This window comes from Platalea leucorodia (genome assembly GCF_965183815.1).
Source record: "Platalea leucorodia genome assembly, chromosome: 2".
Taxonomy (NCBI): Eukaryota; Metazoa; Chordata; class Aves; order Pelecaniformes; family Threskiornithidae; genus Platalea; species Platalea leucorodia.
The window spans coordinates 32,570,144-32,594,937 of record NC_138824.1 but is presented as its reverse complement, the minus strand read 5'-3'; the positions used below and the strand labels follow the sequence as shown (position 1 = coordinate 32,594,937).

The following is a 24,794-nucleotide window of genomic DNA, read 5'->3' as shown; positions in this document are numbered from 1 at the left end:
ATAAATCACACAAGAAGGTGATCTGTCCCACCTTTGAACCCTCAGCCTTCTCCTTGCCTCTGCTACAGCTGAATCTTCTCAATAACATGAAGTTCCACAAGAACGGTACCTCCTGATTTTCATTATATGGGGTAAGCAGTCATATAAGACCATATAAAAAACTTCGTCATTAACTCTTACATTTTAAGTCAGATTAATTCCTTGTATTCAAATTTTAGGACACTGCTTTCACAGTCAAAATACTGTCCTACTACTCCTCAAAAGGACTGACCATTTTATCCCTTTAATTGTGAATACTGTAAGTATCCAAGATTCACATCCTTAACACCAGTAAACCAAATCCACTGTAAAACTGCAAATTCCTTCGCTCCCCCAGTTGCAGACTATCACACCATAGCTATAGTCTTTCATGTAGAAATTTGTAGGTTTAGATTCCATTATATTTTAATTATCATGACTAAAGAGAAAAGAAGTATTTTTTCAAACTGAAGGGAAACAAGTTTTATCTTCAGAGGACTGGAAATTCTCCTCAACACTTTCACAAGGCACAATTAATACAAGTTTGCAGGATATCAACTCACAAAAAAAAATATGAACAATCAAGGTAAAAGCTGTGGAGGGAAAAGCGAGAAATTCTTGGGTATTGAGATTTCAGCCTGCTCCCGTCACTGGAAGTTTTCGAGGGAAGGCGGCGCTACGGCTGACGTGCTGGGGAAGCTGTAGCGCCCGCCGCCTTTGCCACCCCAAATTAAGAGCATTGGAGCTGCTGCCAGCATGGGATGACCCATTCCCAGGCAAGGGCACAGTCTGCCGCTAGGGAACAACTGTTGCACGAGATTTATACGTTTAAGGCTGATCATGCAGCACAAGTCTGTGCTCCTGCTTACCTACTGTGCGGTGTATAGAAGGCACCCAACCGTCCTGACTGTATAGGGTTGGACCAAAACAAGGAGCTTTGCTCTTAATCAGGCCCCCTACTCCTCCCTCCTTCATTTGACTTCATACCCGCTGTGTTTTTAAGAAACTGCAGAAAGCAGGAGCTGCATTTTCAGCTGAAACTTTGAGAAAGCTCTGAAGCCGCCAGGATCTCGCACCCAGACCTGTGCTTCCTGACCTCACTGCTCCCGTAAAACTGCATTGCAACATGGTGAAAGTGACTGCAGTTAACATGAGTACAATATACAAACAGTGATTTATCAACATTGTATGCTTTATTGAAAGTTGACAAGTGCAACAGTTAAATACATTGACGTGTTACAACTGTTTAGAGAACATGCACAAAAACATATGCATACTACTATACAGATCATATGCAAAAAATCCATACTGGGAAATCCAATTTTTTTTTTTTTTTTAAATTCTTTGCTAGCAGGGTTTGATAATTTTTGGAGTGTTTTTTCCTGTCTTGAACCAAACTACAATGAACAAAGATTTACTTCAAGATAATCAGCAGCCAGGGAACTTCAGAAGTTACACAAACAGCATAAATCTGCCAAATTCTGAACAGTTGCGTAGGTGCATTCTTATTTATGTAGCATTAAAAAAAAAAAAAAAATACTTTCCAAACTTCAGATCAGCCAATGAAACAACTAAACTTCAATCTGTACAACCTAAATAGTTACAGTTTTCTATTTTACAAAGTAATTACACTAAATACACAAATATACAGTAGGCAAATAACCTTCATTGTAATTATCCTATGACCCAACTGTACGTCACCTACCTGCTTTCTATATATAATACAGCTTTATGCACCTGTCCACTGCTTCAGAAAACGGTGCAAATATTTGCACTTAAGGTTTCAGGTGACAATTAAGTGTTAAACACTGAATTTACCTTTCTCCCTCTTCCTCTTAAGATCCTATGCACCAGTCCTCACTTTGGAACCCCAGTGCACTATGGGGGATTGAGCCATCACTTTTTACTCCAGTCTATTTCTTCATATTTCCAAGCTCGAAAAGCACTTGTCTCAGTTGTATCACTGGATGAGTGGAAGATTTAAAAACAAACAAAAAAAATGCAGGCATGCAGCTTCGTTTCTCAGCCGTTTGCAGAAGCTGCTCAAGTCCCCAGTGTACTTGTGCTAATTCTCTGGAAGAAGTTTATTTTATTCAACCTAAGAACAAAGACTCCTTCAAGCCAAAGGGGGAAGGGAGGGAAGAGAGAGACAGATGAGTGCGAAATGCGGGGCGGGGGAGAAGCCTCTCCTGATGTGTGCAGGGCATGGAGTCCTCAGTCTGGGTTGCAGTATGCACTGAAATGGATGAAGGGTGGCTGTGGCGGATTCCCACCAGTCCTTCTTGCTCTGGGCAGTCCAGAGGCCAGCGATCACGATGGCAATGACATTCTGAACTACGCTGAAGGCCCTGACCCCTGTGATGCCGGCTGAGCAGGCTGCTGTGTCGTCCCTTGTGACTGGGAAGAGGAAGGCGGGGAACCAGTCTGCAGCTGTGCTTGGAACTGGGCAAGCTGCTCCGGGCTGGCGAGTGTTTTTAGCAGAGTGTTTTCTTGCTCCAGCTGGGAGTTCTTCTCTATCAGCTCTTTGATTTGCTCTTTGAGGACCTCCACTTCCTCCCTTACCGCGTACATCAAGTGACTCTTTACCAGATCCTGAAACGCAGAAGAGAGGACGTGCGTTAGGAAAGCAGCCCAGCGCCAGGCCCGGGCTGCCACCCGGCTCAGCCAGGGATGCAGCTACGCCGAGAGCCGGTGCGAGCCCAGCTCTGCTCGGGCGCCGCGGAGCCGTCCCGGCGTGGGCCGCCAGCCCCCTGCTCGCGCCCGCGGGGCCGGGCGGCGGCAGGGCCCGGACAGCCCGGGGCCGGGGCCCGCACACACGTGCGGCCGCGGGGCGGGCAGCGGGCCCCGCCCCGCCAGCGCCAGGCCCCGCCCCCCGCGCACCGGCTGCAGCCAGTTCTCAGCGCAGGTTGCCGCATTTCCCTCCCTCCCGCCGGCCCTGCGCGGCCACCGATGACGTCAGAGCGCGCCCCGGCCAATGAGCGGCCGAGTTATTTATAGCCGGGAGTTAAAGGCCGGGAGTTTGCCTAGCAACAGCCGGCAGAGCCTCCCGTGAGAGCGGCTCCCGGCACCGCTCCAGTAACAAAGGGCGGCCGGGCCCCAGGCGCAGCGCGGCGGGACCGCGCCGGGGGCAGGGCGGGGGCCGGCACGGCGGACCCCCCCCCCCCCCCGCCCCGGGGGGAGCCGGAGGCCCCGGGCACCGCGGCGCCCGGGCCGGCCGCCGGGAGAAGGGCACGGCGGCGGAGGATGCGCCCCTCCGCAGGGGTGGCCCGCAGCGGGATGCGCTAGGAGGAGTTAAAAAAAATAAATGGAAAGCGCCCCGAAACACCCCCCCTCGTGGGGGGGGGTTAAACCCCGAAACGGCCGCCGCTTTCTGCCCCGGCAGCGCCCCTCCCCCGCCGCATGGAGCCGGGATCGATCGCTCGGGGCGGCAGGAGCCGAAAGCGATGCCGTCATTCCCTCCCCGGCATCGATGAGAAACGTGCGCATTCCTCCCCGCAGGAAGCCTTTGATCAATAAAACAACCACCACCGCCAAAAAAAAAAAAAAAAAGCCCCCAAGCCCAGAGCCGTGCCTCTCCCTCCCTCCCCGGCCCCGCTGTGGAAATGCGTCCGCGCAGGGGTTAACCATCGCCCGCCGCATCCCGATATTGTTTACCGCTTTAAACGCGAACAAGGTTTTATGCCCCAATCGGTACCTACCATCGCTTGCTCGATTTTGTTGTCGATAGCTACCACGCTTGCACCAGAGGAGCTGCAAGAGAGAAAGAAAGAGAGAAAAAAAAAATATATACAACATTAGCAGCGGCTGAATTATTTAAGAGACAAGAGACGCGGGCGCTGGTAGCCAGTTGGCTGAGAAAGTCATCCTCACGCTGCCCTGCCGCCGCCGCCTCACCGGGATGCTCCAATGCAGCAAAGCAACCTGTGAAGCCGCCCCGAGCCCCCCGCCCGCAGCCGGATCAGATATCCCGACATTTCCCACACCCCCCCAGCAGACCACAAAGATGGAGCTTAATCGCAGGCTGCGGCAGCGGCGCTCGGCGCCGGGGCCGGCATCCCCCCCCGGGGCGGAGAGAGGCGAGGGGAGGCGGGCGCCCGGTGCCGCCGCCGCGGCTCCCCCGGACAAAGGAGCCAGCCCGGCGTTCACCTGCCCCGCCACCGCCGCAGCCCCTGGGACACAACACTTATTTACCTACTGTCGAGCCTCAGGGATGAGTTGTCGGTGCCCAGCAAGGACGATAAGAAAGAAATTGAGAAGTGTCTTAGTTGATAAACTCCTAGATCCATTGCCACTGGTCTACAACATTGGGCATTCATGCGATCGCGGCCAAAAACGCTCCCCGCAGAAACCGGCTCTCCCTCTCTCCGGACCCGTGCGTCCGTGTGTGCGAGCGCCGGGCGGCGGGGCAGCTCCGCCGGGCGGCGGGGCGGCGGCAGCGGCGGCGGGGCCGGGCGGCGGGACCCTGCGGGGCGCGGGGCTGCGCTCGGCCAGCTCCGAGGTCAGCGCTCCGCCGCGCCGCACAAAACCTGGCCATCCCGGCCCCCCCCATAATTTATGCGCCGCCGCCGCCGCCCATTGGCTGCGCCGCCGCCCGGGCCACGCCCCCCGCCGCTCCGTCGCATCTCATTAAGAGCGCTCCCCCCGCCACCTCCCCCCCCGCGCCGCGCGGCCCCCGGGCCCGCAGCGCCCGGGCGGGACGGCCCCGCGCCGGGGGGGCGGGGGACACGGGCTCTGCCCCCCTCGGCCCCGACGCGCGGGGTGCCGCAGCGCGGCGCGCCCTGCCCGTTTCCACCCGCAAGAATGGAGGGGGAAATAAAAAAAAAAAAGCACACCACACAAAAATAACAAACAACAATTAAAGGCGCTCGGGAGCGGCGGGGAAGCCCCGCGCGGCCCGGCGGGATGCCCGCCCCGCCGCCGCGGGGCCGCCCGTTGCCGCGCCGACACCGCCACCTATTGGCAGGCGGCGGGGCCGGGCCCCGCCGCTCCCGGCGGCGGTCCCGGGGGGCGGCCCGTTACGAGCCCCGGCTCCCGCCGCCGCCCGCGGCGAGATCCTGCCGCCGCCGCCCTCCCCTACCGGAGAGCCCCGCGCTGCCCCCGGCGCGGCGAATTTTAGCCCAGGAGAACGAAAGCGGCAGCCGCCGGCTCTGCCCGCTCCGCCTGCGGAAGGCGCAGAGGCGAGCGGCACGCACGCACCCGCTGCGGGCAACGCCGCTTGAGGCTGCTGCGGGTCTCCTGAACCTGCAACGGCGCCTCTTCACCCCTCGCACAGGCCTCGTTACCCCGTAAAATCACTTGTGAAAAGAGCATCCAGCCATCAGACCATCCACGAAAAGTGCACACAGCGCACACCTCCAGGTTTCTAGCAAGCCAGCTGATACCCTTCTACAGCAACAGGGAAAATGCTGAGTTACTCATTTTTAGATCGCACCATACAGCGCTTACGATCTTAAAAGCTGCAGCACATGCCTTAATAAGTTAGGAAAAAACCACCGTCCCGCTTAAGTGCGGTGTATTTATCAACAAACGTTACGCTCTCGTGTGTCACGGAACACAGCCCCTGGACTCACGGCCAGTGCGAGTGGCCCTCTCTAACAGGGAGACCCACGGCTGAATTAGACTACCGCAAAATACGGCCACGAGAAACAGCTGACCTCTAAAAACACTGCTTTTAGACCTGCGCTTTCATCAGGCATTACATGACTTAAAGGCACAAAAATAAAGTCAAAAACCTCTTCAATTCTCTATAGCAAACTTCTGCAAGAACTAGAAGTCACGTATATGTCACAGGTGTTGCTCCCAGAGAAGCAGGAAAGCCAGGAGGCACGGAATAATCATCTTAAAGCTAAATTTAGCATTTGCGTACCTGCATCATCCTTCTTAGTTTATTTATGTTGTCCTAGTCTACTATTCTTTCATTCAATAATGCCAGCAGAGTAGTACAAACTAATCCTATTCACAAGAGAGGTCACATTTAAGAGTAAGTTCCTCATAGCCGCTTTCCCGGCACCACGTACGACGCACATCCAGCAAGGGCATAGCTCTCATCTCGCCCTTCGGGTATCTGGGGAAGTTGCACAGGATAGCACCTAACAGGCTGAAAATTAAAGGAAGTTTTTAGGAAGGAAAAAAAAAAAACCACAAATCCACAAAGCAATCCCAAAAACAACCCTTGCCCGTATTGACTTGCAAATTTAACAGCAAGTAAATTAGAAGCAACACATTAAAACATGTGCGTCAGGCTCCAGGTTCCCACCTCCTGACGGACAAACACCAGTGACCGTACATTGTACATACACTTCAACTAACCACTTTCTTTGCAGAGGTTACTCACTACACATGATGGTACTCATCGTATTCAGTGACCAAGTGTGCCATTTAATAAACAGCTCCAGAAGCACATTATCTGTACCAGAATCTGTATCAACTTCTGTCCTAGACTTGATCTAAATTAATGTTCTATGAAGGGCTGGGCTTGAAAATCAGTAATGTCTCAAATGACTCCTCCTGACGGCAGTTACTCAGGACATTTAGAATTAACGAAATTGCAGCTGGACACCAGCTCCGGGGCAATCTCAGTCCCCTGAAGCTCTTAATCAGAAAAGGGCAGATTAGGTGTAAAAAGCGGGAAGTCCTCTCTCTGCTAATTAGGTCCTTATAAAATAACTCCTTAAGATAGCAAACTCGCATGCCTGAACAGGCATACTCTTAAAACGCCTGCTTTGCTGTTGCAGGACAGACAGCAAACATTTGTATGTGTTTTCATTTGTACATGTAAAAATAAAGCCATGGATGCATTCCAGCATGATTGTTGGTGCTGCCATAGTGATAATTATTAAATGCCATCATTCCACTCATGACAGAGAAATGATACGATTCTTAGACTAAATTAACAATAAATAACATTGCCCTCTTCTAATCTGTATTAATACATCTTCATGAAGAAGAAATAAAGATATGATCCTAAATCCAATTCCCGCTGAACTCATTAACCATCTTCCATTAACTTTAGTGGGCTTTTGGCAAATTCCTTCATTTATTTTTAGATGCCTCCAAGCAGAGTTGTGATTCAACAGAAAGCTGTCAGCTGCGTAAGTAGGACTGCATATTAATATGCATGTTCTGCTTTGCCCACCCGATAAAAAAGCAAGCCATAAGTCTCCATTTATGGCTGAGAAAGCTCTGAGCTCCCAGTTCGTCTAGGAAATAAAAAACGTGGTATGTACTACTTTCATCCCCAAAATTGGGGAAGGGGGGAGCACCACTAATCTCCGAGGTTCTTGCCTCAACACCCCGTTGTCTGCCTGACACGTACAGAAACCAAACACCATATTGAACGGTTGAGGTTTTGCTGTTGCTTTTTTCCCCAATATATATTATTTATGAAATAAAACAATCTAGAGAAGATCTAAGGCAAATAACCCTCCAAACTCCCTTTCCCCTTGCTGGCTCATCGATTTGTCTCCCTTCCTGCCTCCTCCACCATGATATTCAACATGCACTTCCCTCAGATTATGTTTTGACTCACTCACCTTCCCTTACAGCGCTAGATGGGAGTCAAGATGACTAACATGTTACTCAAAACCTTCTAACCACCTCTTTAACACCTCATTAACAGGTATTACACGATATTCGACGTGAACTCCTCCTGGAAAAGCTTACATTCCTGGGAGCGGAGGTGAGAAAGGCTGCAGCATTTCTCATCTGTTCAAAGCCACCCTGGGTCTGCACCGGGCTGGACCGATGCAAGCCCCTGCTAGAAAGGCGACAAGGGACATTTGCTGAGGGCCCCCTCACAGGAGGATCACACGCCTTGGAAGCCTGCATGCCTATGGAGCACCCCAGGTGTTCACAAACCGCATAAAGTAACAGAAAAAGACTCGGAGAAGGGTTACTGAGAAACGAGCAGGGCAGAATACAATATAATGCTAAACAACTAGCTCACCAGCATCTTTGACCCTCAAATAAATTAACTGCTGAAGTTGAAACATATATAGTAGTCAAAGACTTTTTAGCATGCTTCACCTTTTGTAGCGTTTCAGTTCTTAAACACTGTTTCTCCCACTAAATAATTCCCTCTTGTCTCAATTTAATCATGCTAAGCACTTGAAAAAAAGTGCTTTTCATCTTAAGCACATAATGAGGTAAGCTGTAGCACAGAATCATTTTGTCTCTGTGCAAGTCTGGTTTGGCATATTTCTGTGTGCATGTTAAAAAATTCTTTTGCTTAAAAAAAATTTATCCTTCAAGTACCTTGTCAATGTATGCTACCTTCAGAAGCCAACATTAAAAGCCCTAGACAAGCATCTCCTGAACATAAAATAAATTTTGTCTTTTGACTATGTCGCGAAGAGACCACACCAGAAACTGTATTAGAAAACAGCAATTTCTGTCACAGCACACTTTCATCTTACACTACAGACAGGCTCCGATCCCGTGGACTTGAACTACAGTTTTTAACTACAAAATAAAAGTACTTGACGAGGTTAAAAAAAAAAACTGTTAATGACTCAAGAAGAGACTAAAGTAATTAGATTCTACATGATTTCTGACTTTACATCTAAAAATGGTCAATAAATGGCAAAGTACTATTCTGCCCTAGAATTCATAAATTCAAAACTAATTGTATATTGACAGAAACCGCCCCAGTATCAAACTTACACAAAATTGCTTCAAGCTAATAACCTAAAGAGGAAATTATGGCTGCAGCTGACATCAAGGACTAAAGGATTATTTATTTCAATAGGCCATGTTTTTTTTCTTCATCTCAGTAAAGGTACAAGATAGGCTGGAGAAGCTGCCCAATGATTTTTTCTTCCCCCCACAGTAAGTCATATTTAATTTTTAACAAACTAAGGACAAAAAAAATTGCATTCAGATTGTCTAAATAAAGATCACAGAATCTCAGTCAACTTCCTTTTCCAGCCCCAAACTTGTAGCTAGGATCTTGATTTAAAGAAACCAAGCCATTGAGAACTTACTGCTTAGCTCCAAAGGCTAACATGTATTTTATTCCTAGTTTGAATTCTGCAGATTTCAATTTACATACCTCTGCCAAATTGAACAACCTCTTGCTACCAGATATTACTCTGTTTTCCTAAATGTGTGCTTTTCCTCCCCCATAGTGAAGTTACTTGCATCTATAATTTGGTTTGCTAGGAATTGTGTTTTATTTCCATGAAAAACAGATAAAAGGGAAAGCTATGCAAAATGCTAGTGAAATGAAGTACTATATTTGTAATTTTTTTTTTTTTGCCAGATATGCAAGCATAACTAAATAAATATTTAGCAGAAAATACATACACCTTACCAAGGTTCTGGAAATAACCTGACAGTATCTCTAATCACAATGCATACACAGAAGCATCACGCTGTGCGCTCTGCACAGGAGACAGAAGGCTGCATTTAAGAGGAAGAAGATAACTGTGTAAGATCAAAAGACAAACAAGGAGCAGTTCTCACTGGCACCTTTGAGGATATCCTCTTTCTTTTACAGGCAACTAATTGTTGTTTTTAATGAGAATTATAATGATTCTACAAATTTTAATGCTGACAAAATAAAACATAAGGCCTGTATCAAGTACCTGGATATAGACAAACACAGAGATAATCCACTCCTCACTGGTCAGAGAGAACTCTTCAAGGAAATATGAGCCATCTTACAGCAATTTTGATGCTTGGAGAAGGACATGTGGCATCCCCTTTCCTGACATCGTCCATAGATGACCATCTAGCAATGCGGTTGGGATGAAGGACCCTGTTCTGTGCACATCCATTGAGTTTCAAAGTCTCCCTACAGAGTCAAGCGAGGTCTGTCATAACTCAAAACCTGAAATTGCATCTAAATGATACACCACCTACATTTAAGGAGTTATACATTTGCAGTAATGTCTAGTTTGGGAATCACAGGCTTCCCTGATTTCAAATCCAAGCTTAAAATGAGTACGTGTAAAATATTTAACTTCACTAAAAGTGAAAGCCCTCCTCAGTATCCCATGAACTGCCCTTGACCAAGGACTGCAAGTGGGAAAAGATCCACCAACCGTGTTAGCATCTTGAAAGTTTTAAGTGAGACATCTGAGCCAGAAATTGATTTTCTTTCCTCCAGAAAGATGCACACAACGCCACTCTGCATGCTATCACTGTCCCCAGGATGGAAGGGGAGAAAAACCCTTTAGTGCCATAAAGCAGCCTATGTAGAAAAGTGATAAAATGTTACAACCTTTAAATTTCACTACCTGAAGCATGGAGCTGAAACTCATTTTTCCTTTCTGTGAAATTTGGTTTAAATAATTTTAGATTTAACTCACAAAAAGAGCCTTCATTTCGCTGGTCTTATGCATAGCTTTCATGTGCAATGCTTTTCTCAAAGCCAAGGAGAACACCTCAGAGTAAAAAACACTTACACTATCACTTAATCCCACTTGTTCTAACTGTACAGCAATGTATTTTTCAACCATGTACTCCAAAATTAAATGAAGAGCGGAGGAAAGAGAGTCACTGGAGCATTTCAAGTTACACCTAACATAACAAAAGAAACACAGCAAGTCTAGGAAGTGGTTTGGCACAGTGACACAACGAGCATTTGGAAAGCTGACGTTCTCTATGTTAAACACCATCCCTGACCCAGGGAGCCGACAGCCCAGGAGGGACTCCGGGACAGTGGCTGACATTCACCCACCCCACCCTACCTTGATAGCACACAGTGGGATTTAGTCATCAAATTAAAAACCAGCCAATGTAACCTGTAACTGAGAAGGATCATCTTTTATTATTTTTTAAACTCTTAATATCTTCTCTTTCCTTAAGGCTGTAGAAAAGTCACACCAAGTCACATGAAGTGGGAGTGCTAAGTCTTACTGACTGGTGCTAATTGTGGAAGGGGGGATGGAGGATCTTAAGTCCCTCCATTTCCCCTGTCAAGCCTACGCCCATTATGCCTTTTTTTTTTTTTAAACCACTTAATCCCTTCCTTCCTCTTTTCCCACTACCTCCCCTTTTTCTAATTGTTCCCCTTGAAACTATATTGAAAATCATGGATCAGCTAATAATTTAGTCACACTTTTTAAGAAATCATTTATACGGTATAACAGCTGGCCTACACTTCTCACTGAATATCATTTTCCCTTTGATGGCCACTTTTCGATTCAACACTTGATAAGAAAGCCTCTATTTGCTACAGAAGTATATCACACTAGAAGCCAACTCAAAGTTGCCAGGAACAAAGCCAAAACCCCTACAATTAACCAGCGTTGTCCTACGGTCTTCAGGAACTTTGGAATGAAGTTCTCTACTTCAGGTTCTACAGAAGTTATTAAAAACAGTCAATGATGATCAAAGGAGAAGAGTATGGAAACAAAGTGTAAGGTAAGACTGCAGTGCGGGAATGGAGCACCGGGGACATGGACTCCCAATCTGCCGTGAACAAGGAGGAAAGCCCACCAGTGCTCAGAGCTTTTGACGTGGCAGATCGCTCATTATCACCCTGTTGCGCAGAACCATTTTTAAGGCTGTTCTGTTAAACAATAATAAACCCCAACACTGCAACTCAGTTACACGTGTGGCAGAATAAAAACAATAAGGTGAGTCCAACGCTGCTTTTCTTCCTCAGCAAATACAGACCTCTATCCAGTTGTCCATTTACACTCCTACAATTTCAGTCTCTTTGCAATCACTGGCAAATGGCTTCAAAGGTATTAGCAATATCGATGAACAAGTAGGTGAATGGCTTTCAGATTAACTCCCCCAGCTGTAATGCATATATATTACACAAATTTGTAATAGTGTATTTCTTAATTTCTGAGTGGTCAAAACACTCCAGTTGTGCCTGAACCCACAGTTTATCATCTTTTGGTGACTTCCTAAAAAAATTAGAGAAAATTCAAGACCTGCTATTCCATCCAAGTAGAAGTGCACTTTAACAGGCTGAAATCACTCTCATGTATTTAAAGGTACTTTTATACCTGAATGGAAACTTTCCTTTATAGAAATCGAACCCCATGTACCTCCACCCATTCAGGGAGTGTGTGTGGGAATTTCCAGAAACATGCAAGAATGTGACCTGATTTATTGCACAAAACTCTCACTTCCCTTTATCAGCCTTCACATTGGGCATTTGCTGGATGATTTCCTGCCCATCCTGTGCTTTCCCACCCCCCCTCCTGTGGAAATGAGGATATGAGAGAAATCTGCTGTATGCCCATACTTCTAACTCAGTATGGCATTGAGAAACAGGTACAGCTAGACGCTGGAGTGGGAAAATACTCTCAGGCTTCTTAATCCAGGCCTAGCTTCAGTGACTTAAGAGACACAAATCCTGCTGACTCACGACTGGAGAAATCCCAACAGAGTATGTCCACATAAAAAACATTTAAGCTTTCCTCACTGAAGAGATTGTAGAGCAATACTGGTTGGAAATAGAATGCAAGATACCTGGGAAAGTACCTAAAACTATGAAGTGAGGTGTGCTTAAAAATTACTTTAAAAGTTACCTGAAGACAGATGAATAGGTATTTTAATCTGACCTGACTGTGCCTTATAGCTTTAGAGACATGTTTCCCACTTTAGCACAACACTTCTTTCCTGTAATCCTGCCATGCTGCAAACCAAAGAGAACAGTCAGAACAGATGTGCCGGCTCAGCATTATTCTGAACACGTCCCTGGAGCACCTTCTAGGCCAGAGACTGCAAACAGCTGGCATAGGTCCACGTCATCTACAGAAGGCCTGTATATCCTGAAGTCCTGGTTCTCCTTCAGGTGGGATTCAGCCTTCCTCAGTACCCTGCTGCTCCTCTAGAGAAGACTCGGGCAGTAGAAAGCCCTCCTTTTCCAGAGGGCTACATCTTCTAGCTTGTAAATAGCAAGTACCTCAAGACCGTCTGGTCTGTGGTGGCCACACTGGGCAGCCAACACTGACATTTAGCCACCCTTGAGCCAGACATTCTGCAAACAGAAGATATACTCAATCTTTTAATACACAACTTGCGCAGGAAAGATTACAGCATATTATTTCATACCTATTCAATAACCAGGTAATCATCTTTATGCAGAGTTGGCTAAATTTATGAGTGGCATCCTGTTTATGAAGCAGCCCAGTCCATTCCCTCATACTGCTGATGCCTGTTTTCTGGTGGATATCCACCTAAAATATGTTTCATTAGCTGTTCCAAGAGTCTTTCATACAAAACAAGGTCTGAGCTCATGTATATACTGTGTCAGGCACCCAACACTTCTTGAAAACAATTACCTCATCCTCCCAGAAACCACTGTTGTTAAGATGACACCTTGAACCTTTGCAGCTTAAGAAAACCTCAAAACAAAACAAAACCCCCCACAAAAACAAAACCCAACCAACTCCAGTATCAGAAGCCTGAGGTGAGTAACCCACTTACTAACGCATGGGAATCCAAAACAGCTCCCAGGTTCATTTCCTCATTCTCATGCAGGGTGTTAGCCCAGATGCCCAGTGGCTACCGTGCTACAGCATCAACGTGGTGGGCTGCCACACTGCTGTCAAGTTACAGGAAGGAGAGAAAACCCCTGCTGTGAGACAGGATTTAAAGCCCCTCTTCCAGCTTCACGGGTGGAGCCAGGAAACGACTGCTGCAGTGTCCCACCAAGCACAGAGGACAAGTCACCTCTTCCAAAAGCCACCCTAGGCAGCCTCCCATCCAGGGAGGCATTGCCTGCTCCCACACAAGGTACTGAACAGGGGAATTCCTCTCTGACTCGTCCTGGTGACTACTAGTTGCTAGAGGCCCTGGGCAGGTAGACGGTAACATCAATCAGCAGTTTAAATACAAGCAATCATGACAACTATAAACAAAAACATTTGTAAGTGAATCTTTGAGTCACAGGGTAGCACCGGTGCAACTGAGATAGGCTCCTGCCTTGAATCAGTTTGCCCAAACCTGTTTTTCAGCCCCATTTCTGAAGAACTCAGCATTTTAAAACAAGCTGTTGATAAACTGAAATGGGTAGAAAAGAACCACTGAACTGATTCAGAGATTGGGGTTGGGGGAATTTACTTACACTGATAGACTGAAAGGATCCTTGAAATCCTCAGAAAGACCTGATTTAACTAGAGCAAACAATTACCTTTAAATAGAGGAAATACTAGGTTTCAGGGACTGTGAGATTATTGTTTTAATTTTGCATATTAGAGTGCATCTATTTTATATTTGCCTAATGATTAATTAAAGCCTGCCTTTTAAAAACACTAAGAAGGACTAGCTCATAAATATAGTGGGTTTTCTATCCCTTGATATCATCAGATAGAGACTGGATGCCCTTCACTAAAGTACGCTTTAAACAACCTGAAGTTACTTAAGTGCAGATAAGGATAATCTAAACATGTGCAAGACATACAGAAGTTTTTTGTCCTTGCCTTCAGTACTACTCTTGTGTTTTGACCAACTACAGCCCACCTTAATTATGCCATGGGTTGGCAGGCGCACCTAGCACCCCCTTCTTCCAGCTGAGGCCATAACCAGAAGCTGAAGCACTTTCTGACTTGTTTCCCCCCGCCCCAGGCCCACAGCATCTGTGTTTCCAACCAAGTTTCAAAAAGAAATACAGAAGATACCACAACACGTTTTTTTCAGTATGAACATGGAGAGGTGTTGACATGCACCGATCTCAAGCGGACACAGCCACCTGTCTGCAGTCTGCACCACAAGAGAAGGAGGAGCTCCTGCACGCCCATATCATCACCATTTCCAGCTGCCTAGTGCTAGACAGTAGCACACAGACATTAGGGATCACTTTTCCAAAGCACTTTGGCAGAGCTCCAGTGCCTAAACTCTAGATCTTGGACTTAATTCTGGCAGCCAAACTGAAAAATGAAAAAGTATAAAGTATTTAATTTTATTAAGAGTAAAAGCCCTTCTCAGCACACTGTAAACTGCCCTTGACAAAGGACTGCAAGTGGGAAAAGATCCACCAACTGTGCCAGTACCCTGAAAGTTTTAAATGAGATGCCTGACCTGGAAATTGCTCCTATTTCCTCCAGAAAGCCACACAAAACTGCACTCTCTCTCAAAAGAGATTCTGTGTCCAACCCGGAGAAAGCCAAATGCTTCTTTGGATTTGGCCCACGCATTCAGTTTTGGAAAGAAAATATAACCATATGCAACATTAGCCAAGGACAGCTGCAAGAGAGGCTAAAGTTTCTCCTTCATTTGCAATCTATGGTTACGTGACAGTCTCAGCCAGCCTTAATTCACAGAAAAACAACTACAGCACAACCAGCGCCTCTGCAAGAGAAACTCAGGAAACAGAAGCCCATGAGCAGTAAGCAGGAAGTAGCCTGCTGAACAACAATACAGGAGAAATCATCCACGCTTTCTGTATAGTGTTAACAGATGCAGGATTTGGTTTATGACAAGAGGTGCTGTATCATGCTGCTATGTGCATCAGTAAGAATTGGCTATAGCAAAAACTCTTCGTAATGCAGAAAGGTTAAAGAAAAATCAAGTCTACTCCCTCACTTTTCTCATTATACATTTTGTGGAATAGATTGTTTCCTACCACGAATCAATCTTCTCAATACTACCTTTCTTGTTCAGTAATACATAATGACACAGCTCATTGCTGTATACAGACACTGCTCGAGCATAACATACCTGTTGTCATTATATTTAAATTGCTATTATAAAAGATTTCCATTACACTGGTTCCTTAGGCATTCAGATGAATTAATTGAGTATAATTTTTAACATGCATTTGAAAGTTGAAGCCTGTTTTCAGAAACTGTTGATTGCTGAAGAAATTAAAAATTTTTAATTTTTAAAAAAGTTTTTTTAAAAGTTTTCTAGTGTATAAATTTATATTCTTTAAAGAGGCACCATTCATAGAGGAAAGCTATTCTCCACAGGCAATACCAGAAATATAACATGACAAAAATACCAAGTGAAATGTATTAATTGGTATTTGTCAAAGTTTATATTATAAGAGCAAGGTTTTTGGGTTTTAAGGGTGTGGCGTAACAAAAGCACCAGCTCAGAGATCAGCAGTTATGAAGAACACATTCTGTGCTCCCTCCCACAGCAGGGTATTTGCCTTCAGTACACAGAACAACTCTGCAACATGAAGAGTCAGGGCATTTCCCCCCCCCCGTCATATATTTTTAACTCAGTAGAATAATTCTTCCCATTCACTGAGTTACTTGGTAGTTCTTTAAACACTAGAAAGGAACCAGATCAAAAACATGGATTTCATATTTCACTGTTTATATGGAAAAGGAGGTTAATAAATGTAACTTGCAGAAGACTAAGCTGCATTTCAATGCCTCTCCAAACATTTAACAAGACTGATTAATTGAACTTTTCTTTAAACATGTGACAAGACAGAGGATAATATATACTATGTATGAAAAATATTTGAATGAATGCAAACTTGTTTGATACTAAGTTTCAAATCATGTTAAAATTCTCATTTTTGGTTTAGCATTATGTCACTTAAGATTTGGAACAAGTGGAATCATTTTTTTTGAAAAGAGGAAAGAAAAGTACTGTAATGGCAAACATTTTATAATATGGATTCTTTTAAATATTGCAGGAAAGATTTTTCAAGACACATAGGTTTTCAGTGAATAAGTAAACCACGCTGCGTGACACAGTACTCTCAACCAGTATGATACTCCTAGCCTGAAACAGTTTGAAATAGTTTTAACAAGTGCCAAGCACCTTGGTTTAGGAGAAGCATGTTTAAGTACTTGCTCAAACAAAATAGCTTAAGAAACCATTAAAAAAAAAAAAAAGAGGAAGACTAGTAAATCAAACATCTAAAAAATTAAAAACTTGTATCAATACCTCTTTAGATGCTCTTCCAGTTCCAAGAATAACACTTTCATGGTTATTTGATCTGAGCCTTGTTTCTGGAGAAGTGCCACTTTCATTGATGTATCTATTTAGTACCTGCTGATTAGTTTCCCCCAGACAGAGGGTCAGAAGAAATACCTCTCGGTCCTTGGCAGCTGTAAGATTAGCATTAGCATTCCACTATTAACCACGGGTCCTGAACTCTGCAGCACTTTCAAGAATCACAAAGCCTCGCCCGTTAAAGATTATCCACTTGCTTCTATTCAAAGTTTGCAGAGTTTAATAGTGGTTGGTCATGATCAACAAAAACAAGAAGGGCGAACGGCAATGACGCTACAGATCCTGAGATCACATGGTGTTCTGTTACATAAAGCATCAAGTGAGATTAAAATCTTCACGATTAGGTTTTCAAATCTCAAACAAATGCATCTTCTTTCAACAGTGCCAAATTCGCCAACTCTCAAGCTGATTCAGCCTGCTCCCATTTTTTGTAAAGCACATGTTAATTGCTACAGGTAGCTAATTCTGCTTAGAGAAAGGCAGCTGAGTTGTACTGTCTCTCAAATCAAAGTTCTAGTCCTTAATGGCAACTGTAATTAGACACAGAACCGACAGCACCCAGTTTGCCAAAAAATATTTTAGACTGGCAAATCCTATCCCTGACTGCTATTGTAACAAGAGATGGTGACAAGAGTTACAGACATGCATCTGGTTAGTCTTCTGCAGACCAGATATAGATAATAACTTATCATGTATCAAGCCAAAAATTCAATCAAATATTAAATATTCTTCCTCATAGAAACACAGATCACCATTCTTGGTGCACTGTAGCACATCTATACCATGTAACTACCAGCCTCCTTGCGTAGGTACCATTATCTAACATTGCTTCGATGTAAACATGTTCCTTCCCCTATCACAGAGAACGCTTTTCGGTGCGAATAAAAGTTGACTGCCCACAGTACACTGTAGAGAAGTGAAGAATCACTTTCCTAGTCTACAGGCAAGCTGGAGAACCGGAGATAACCCCTCACCATGGGAACAGCCAGCTATTTGCAGCATGTGTGCAGGAACCCCCACCACACAAGAGAGCATGGGCATTGATGTTACACTCTTCCATCAGACTGAGACCACAGAAATGCAGGGACAAAACCAGAAATCAAACCTAGCAAATGTTACTTGGGTTTACTGCTGACTGCTAAAGCGATATCAGATGTATTTCCTCAAGTAGATTTGCCTTGTACGACTATATAGGAAAGAAACCAAATGGAAGGGCCAAACAAGTTGGCTCAGAGCATGGCCATCGACTATTTAGCTGCATTTCTGTTGTCCCTTGCCAAGGCACTGAAGAAATGATTGATGACAAGAGAAGCAGGTATTACATGATAAAAAGAAAATAGTCTGGCTTGGGGGAGGGGTGAAACCAACCCTACTTATTAGAACCAACAAGTCTAACATCACACAAAGGGAGTATTTTGTTAGGAGGTAGAAAGGAAACAAACAAAAAATGCAATATTTTTTTTTTTTTCCCTGGGGGTGAGGTGGGATTAGTTCCTCATTCCCAGAGCCAAGATGGAATTCAAATAATTTAAACTGGGCATCAGAGCTACTAACTGTGAAGCAGTGCAGAATATTTCTAAATGGTCTTTCCAGAGCCTGGCACGCCTGGCTTGTAGGGACAGAGCATCTTGTTCCTTCTCACCAGGGAGACTGAAGCAGACAAGTTACACTTTACAATGAATGTTTCACTCATTACATCAAATTCATCTCCCTCAGCACAGCACGGATACAGGTCACAGTCATGGCTCATTTGAGCGTTCTCCTCTAACTCCCACCAAAAAGCAATGGAGGTGGGACTACTCAGATGGCAGAGCAGTTGTACTCGAGGGCCGCGGTCCTTGGAGAAGAGGCAGACAGGTATAACAGCCCTATGAGAGGGATGCTTGCTCTGAAAGGAGGGCTACTCTTGAAAGCTTCAAGTGGAGACTAACATGGTACAACTGCATATAAAAGGAGGGAGGGGATGATTTGTAGAAGGAAGTGGACTTCCAACAGGCTTTCAAGGAACAACAAGCTTGGAACAAAGGAATCAACAATTACAGCAATCAACAACTATTAAGATGAGAAAGTTTGACCCATATTATTGAGTAACTTCAATATTCAAGATGAAATATTACTTATAGCAAGGAATCTTCCTTATTTTAAAGAGCTGAAGCATCAAGCTGACTAGAGAAATGCTCAAAAACAGTTTCAGAAAGCTGAACCAAGACAGAAATTATAATTTGAGTGGCATCCTTACATATCCTTTCATAGTCGGAGACTTAGTACAATAATAATCCCTAATGAATCCTACTGCTAACATTATCTTATATACCACATACCCTACAACCTCCCTTGGCCGTTCTATAAACGACACGGCCGACCCGTGGCCCGTCAGGCTCGGCTGAGTCCGTATCCCACAGAACTGCACCAACAGACCTGATGGCTTCGGATTTTAAGCTGCCCTCCTCCTAACCCTCTTCAACATCCTTCTTGCCATCTCTGTTGCCTGTACTCCCCTCTGTAAAGCTGCCCGGTTGAAATCAGCTAGGAAGACCATCTTTCTCCATATCTGTTGTGCATACAGTACATCCACTGGTCACAGGTGTTTTCCAGGATGCCTAAAACAATGAATACACATTGAAGTATGTTGGGGTGGGAAAGGGACGAAAGCAGTGACGTTACCCTTCCCTGTGTGTTACTTTCTCCTTTCCTATTCCAAGAGACCCTCTGAACAGGAGCTCCATCGTGCTAGGGGCTGTGTCAAGACAGTTAAAAACAAGGTCCAGTAAGTTGTGCACATCTGACCAGTACATTGCTCAGCTCCAGCACTGCTCTGACTCAAATCGGGGTTTCCTTTATAGCCAAAAGAATCATTAAATGTTAGATTACATGGAAAAAACCCACAATTTATTGAGATACAAATCCAAGCACTGAATATAATTTAGTAAAGATAAATAACTGTACTATCAACTCATGCCCACACACAAAGATACTGTAAAAAAACAGTTATCTTTCCAGCATCCTTCTCATGAGCTTACACTAAAATCCTTGTAATTTGCTCTGCTTATTAAAAGAAGTTGTGTCAGAGTCAGTTTGAAAATGAAAGGCAAATATTTATATATATATGCATGTCTGTGTGTATGATGCAGGACTACTGAATATATTCAGCTGCTTCATTCTGCAGAGAAGCACCTACACTGCTGGGCCCACAAAGAGAAGCCATAGGTAGCTCCATCTCTGGTAACACTAATCACCTTTCCTCATGCTTCAGTCCCAATTCTGGTGATGACTTTACAGTAAGGCAACACTCGCAGGCTTCATTTGATGCTAATTCTCCAGTTATGCCAAGTAAAATGGCTTTTATACCGCTGATCTAAAAGCACCTAATTCCAACTCAACACCTTTTTATTTGGAGTCTTTGTGCCCCAGAGGAGTCTTATCAGTTGCATTTATCACCTTTATGAAAAACAGCAAAGGATTTGCTTTGTCAGTTACCAGACTGAAATGAAATTAAATGTTAAAACATAACTGCTTCAGAGGCAAGTATTCCAATAACTACATGATTTTTCTCGTAAGCATTCTCATAAATTTGAGAATTCTGGCTACAGTGCATTCAAGTAATTAAAAGTATTACTCAGTTATGTGTAGGTCAACAACTTAGAGGTAATAGAAACCATAAAGAAATTGTAAGTCAACTGGATTAACTAAGCGATGGAACATTTTTACCGCTTTGAAAAATAGCCTCTAGCTGCAACCGAAAAATGCCTGAAGCACAAGGATCTTCTTTCTTCTCTTGTCACATTCAAGAATTCAGCACCAAGCTATGCTTCCCTTCCTTTGTCCTGAACCGTTCTGGCTGTTATATAAAGTGACAGATTGTGCACAGATGAATTATCGCTGTGGGTACACTACGATGTCAGATACGGGTAAGTTCTAGCATTTAATGAAACAAAAAACAACAAGATTTCATGCATGATAGCATCAGGGTACCTAGGTTGCCCCTCCCACCTATAGCTCTTATGCCCAAAGGGGAGGCGGGAGCATATTTCAAGATACTTAACTTGCGGTACTCCTTGACAGTTTTGCTTTAAAAAAAAAAAATCAGCCCAAGTTTAGATTTAACCTGGTAAGTGAATGAATCTGGCATTCAGCCAACGGAATTTACTGTTCATGTCAGTCTGAATGAAGTGCAGGACTTGAGCACAAATTCCTGAGTGTGTCACACATCGCTGAGTTAGCTGCCATACCTTCACGGGGTAAACATTTAGCAGGTTCATTTTGCATGTACTATAGAGGACTTCAGAGACAGCTTGAATAATCCAGACTTTACCATAGCAAAAAGCAGAAAATATAGCACAAGCCAGCCTTTAGACTGCAGACATAGAAAGCCCTATGGTAACAATGTCAATTTTGATGTGATGCAACAAACTAAGAATAAATTTAAAATTCTGATGTGTATACGAGTGCTTGACAAAGCAGAAAATATACCAGACATTCAAGCTCCTCTGGAAGCTTTGAAGTCACAAACATACAATCCTTAAGATATTTTTAAGATATTTAAGGGTTAAAAAATTACTAAAATAGTGATCCGAGATTGATATAAGCCACCAGTACTCAGGATTCTGAAGTCTGTTTTGTGATTACAGCACAGTCTCCAATACTACTACTTTAGGGGTTCAAAAAGAACAAACATTTGTATCAAGTTGCAGCGCTTATTGTTATGGGAGATGCCCCAGATACCATTTGCATCATAACTTATGGGGTTTTTAATGGTTTGTTCCCCCCCACCCTCCCATCTTAAATCAATCTTTACAGAGTACTTTGGCACACGGTGTTTTGCAAGGCTGTTAGTCAGCAACAGCAGCACACAAAAACCAAACCTGACTTCAGAAAATATTTATTAGAACTCATCAGTGAAGCAAGGCATGCTGGATTATCAAAGGAAATAAAGCCGATGACAAGAAAAGGCAAAAAGCACAAAACACTGTACAAAGACATCTGCACCGTAATGAAAACCAAAGCACTGAAGTGAAAGACAAGTGCGTGGATGCCAAGTTGGGAAGTATCTCATTCCCAAATGCTAGCAGCAGAAACCACTGCTGTACCTTTGCTATCCTCATATTTCAAGCAGATGTAATGAAGTGGAGCTAGAGAAGATAGCTTTATTTCAGTCCATCATTAAGCAACTCAAAAAGAAATGTTTTTAGCTATTAACATTCTAATTGAGCACCTGAGGAATATTCTTATACATCCTTCATAGTCATCACCAAGCGATAGGAAGGTAAGGCCTTCGGTTACACAAAGATAAGCATTACAATTGCACAGAATTAGCCTGTTTTACACTTAACTTTTATTTTCATCTTGGTACTACTACATATACTGCCAAAAAGCAAATCCTCCCTGTGTGAAAGATCAAGAAACACATACAAGACAGACCTTACTGGGTCTGAAACACATCTAGCCCAGGAGCCACCTCTAGGCATGGCCAGAGGCAGAGGCCTTGGGGAGAACACAAAAAAGGCAGGCAGATAAACACAACTTTCCTACAGCAGCCTCCTACCTGTCAGCAACCAGCAGCTTGAGGAGTTCTTGCACAAGAAGGGATAACTTAGTGTTTAGTAACTGAGGGGAATTTTCTTCCAAGAACTGGTGCAGTTTTCTTTTAAAGAAATTACTCCCATCACATAGCTCTGAGTCTTCATAAAACACCGGTTGGTTAATTCTGAGTTAATTACCCAGGGAAGAGACAGTTTTCAAACTACCAAATAGGAAGCATCAACCACCCTGACTGCTAAAGAGATATGAATTTGAATCTCTAGAGCAGAGCTGATTTAAGAACACACATCAGATACACCTGGAAGCCACCACAAGCATGAAGGATCAGCTACAGGGAGTTACGTCTTCTCCAAGAATCACAGTGAGCCACCTGCCAAGTGAATGCTTTACATTCCACTAACTGGAAGTCACTGAACTTCTAGCATTTAATCGTACAGAAGAATAAATGTCCTCAACGCATATTCAAGCTGTGGAATTATGTTAGTATTGGGACAAAGAAACATGTTAAAAAAATTGAGTAAAATATCTTGGGGGGGAAGCAGTAATTAAGATCATTGGTACTGAATATGTATTGCCAATTAGAACATTTACTGGTTACTGCTTTTTGTATTGTGGAGTTCAGTCAAATCAGATTAAGCCTACAGGAGACAAGCCTATCTCTTCTACAGGTAAGGCATCTCTTTACCCTGGTTGTATGTTATGCTAGTCTAAAGCAAGTGCTCCTTTCCTTTGCTGTAGCACCTGTGAAATCCAAACCAGCAGAATCTCTGATTAACGACCAGCCTGATTAACATGGACTGACACAGCACAGTAACAGCAGCTCAGCAGTCTTTGCTGCAAGGGACTGTCAATTTATTTTGCATGTTACATCAGCTGAATACAAAATTAGTAATGAAGGATTTATGGACATTCAGCTAGATTGGAGGGAAAGAAACCCTCCCACACACACGTGTGTGTGTGGTTGTGTTGGGGTTTTTTTTAATCTATGCATGCAAGAGAAATTGAGAGTACTATGAAATCGTCAGTCATATAATCCATGAAATGGAGCCTCACAGTTAAGGGCAAATTAATTTCAACAGACAAATGAAGCACAAAGTGGGACTCACAAGCCTTCCTATGGAGAAAGGCCATCCAAAACCTTCACAGAACAATTCCAAAACAAATCTGCATCCTGCTCAAACCTCCAAACTGAGACTAGGTGTGGGCTAACAGGCGCCAGTTACAGCTATTCCGGGATACCAGAAACTCCTCAGTAATACAGGAGCTTTGTAAGACTAAATTACAGCTGACATTCCTTGGGCATTTCGTGACATCCATCTTAAGTAAGTTAAAGATTTGCAACAACTTAGTTCTAACTGCTATCAAGACAGAAGAATTTTTAACTCTACAGCTCTCTTACCCCAAATTTTTCCTTTCTTTCAGGTTCCAGAGAGCAACCTGCACTCAAGCAGCAGTTCAGGCCCAAAAGACTTTAGGCTCTGTGAGGCTCACATATTATTTTTAGGAAGTCAACCTGTCTTGAGAAGGAGACAAGCAGCAGAACGATGCAGCATCACCTCCGAGACACTACACAAGCACAAACTCATACCCTTTTAGTATCGCAAGCACAGCAATTGTAGCATGACTTTCGATGCTCTAAAGCAAGCTGCAGAGACCAGAGAGACCGCGTTTCTCTTCCATGGAGGGAGCAACACTTTGCCATCCTGATTCTCTTCTTCATTTAGGCCAGATACTCTGTAAGGAGAGATCTAGCTGAAAAATTATTCTCTGATCTTTAAACCTGAATAAAGCCCTCCACAAACCCATTGCTACCAATGGCAAGGCCACTCCAGCAGGCCTGAGGATTCGGCTCCAGGACCGCCAGGACAGGAGGTACTGCAGCAGGAGCTCTCACCAGCAGCGCGACGCAGGCACTGCGCATGCAGAAAGAAGAAGGGTGTAACTTGCTGCTGAAACTGAAACTTCAGGATCTGACAACTATTCTGTGCATAATCTGTTCTCATGCAAATAACTTTCAAGGTGCTGTGAAACCTACTCAAATATGCTGATTTCTGTGAACATATGCAAGTGCTTAAAGAGGTCTGACAGGAAAACAGCAGCAAGAAAATAACACTGCAGGTAGCAAACTAAATACCTTGCCATTTTGAACCACTGATACCACAAGTTTTTTTCCCTGTAATGAATCCCATCAGTGGCCCACCATGAATGATTAAGCCACATTAGTTCAAGTGTCAACAATACCTTAACATTAAGAATTAGTTCCTTTAGCAGGCATTGGAAGACAGCACTAATCCTATACTTGATTATTTTTACTGGGAACATTTAACTCTTGCACAGCTCTTGCCCAGTATCTATTT

The 24,794-nt window shown here is 44.2% G+C and overlaps 1 protein-coding gene across 4 annotated transcripts in view; it reads right to left on the bottom strand.

The window, feature by feature from the left end:
- Nucleotides 1-1,189: 1,189 nt before the first annotated feature.
- The window catches only part of TSC22D1 (TSC22 domain family member 1), a gene marked incomplete at its 5' end in the record, with an annotated part of 97,145 nt that continues 73,540 nt past the window's right edge, over nucleotides 1,190-24,794 (bottom strand). For 2 of the 4 annotated variants that reach the window (XM_082337928.1, XM_082337927.1), the window contains 2 exons: nucleotides 1,190-2,610; nucleotides 3,717-3,768. In XM_082337928.1, the coding sequence (XP_082194054.1) occupies nucleotides 2,353-2,610; nucleotides 3,717-3,768 (310 nt within the window). In that variant the 3' untranslated portion in view covers nucleotides 1,190-2,352. Of the gene's footprint in view, nucleotides 2,611-3,716; nucleotides 3,769-4,209; nucleotides 4,525-24,794 lie in introns of those variants that run through there. The other 2 variants (XM_082337929.1, XM_082337930.1) reach the window with 2 other exon arrangements.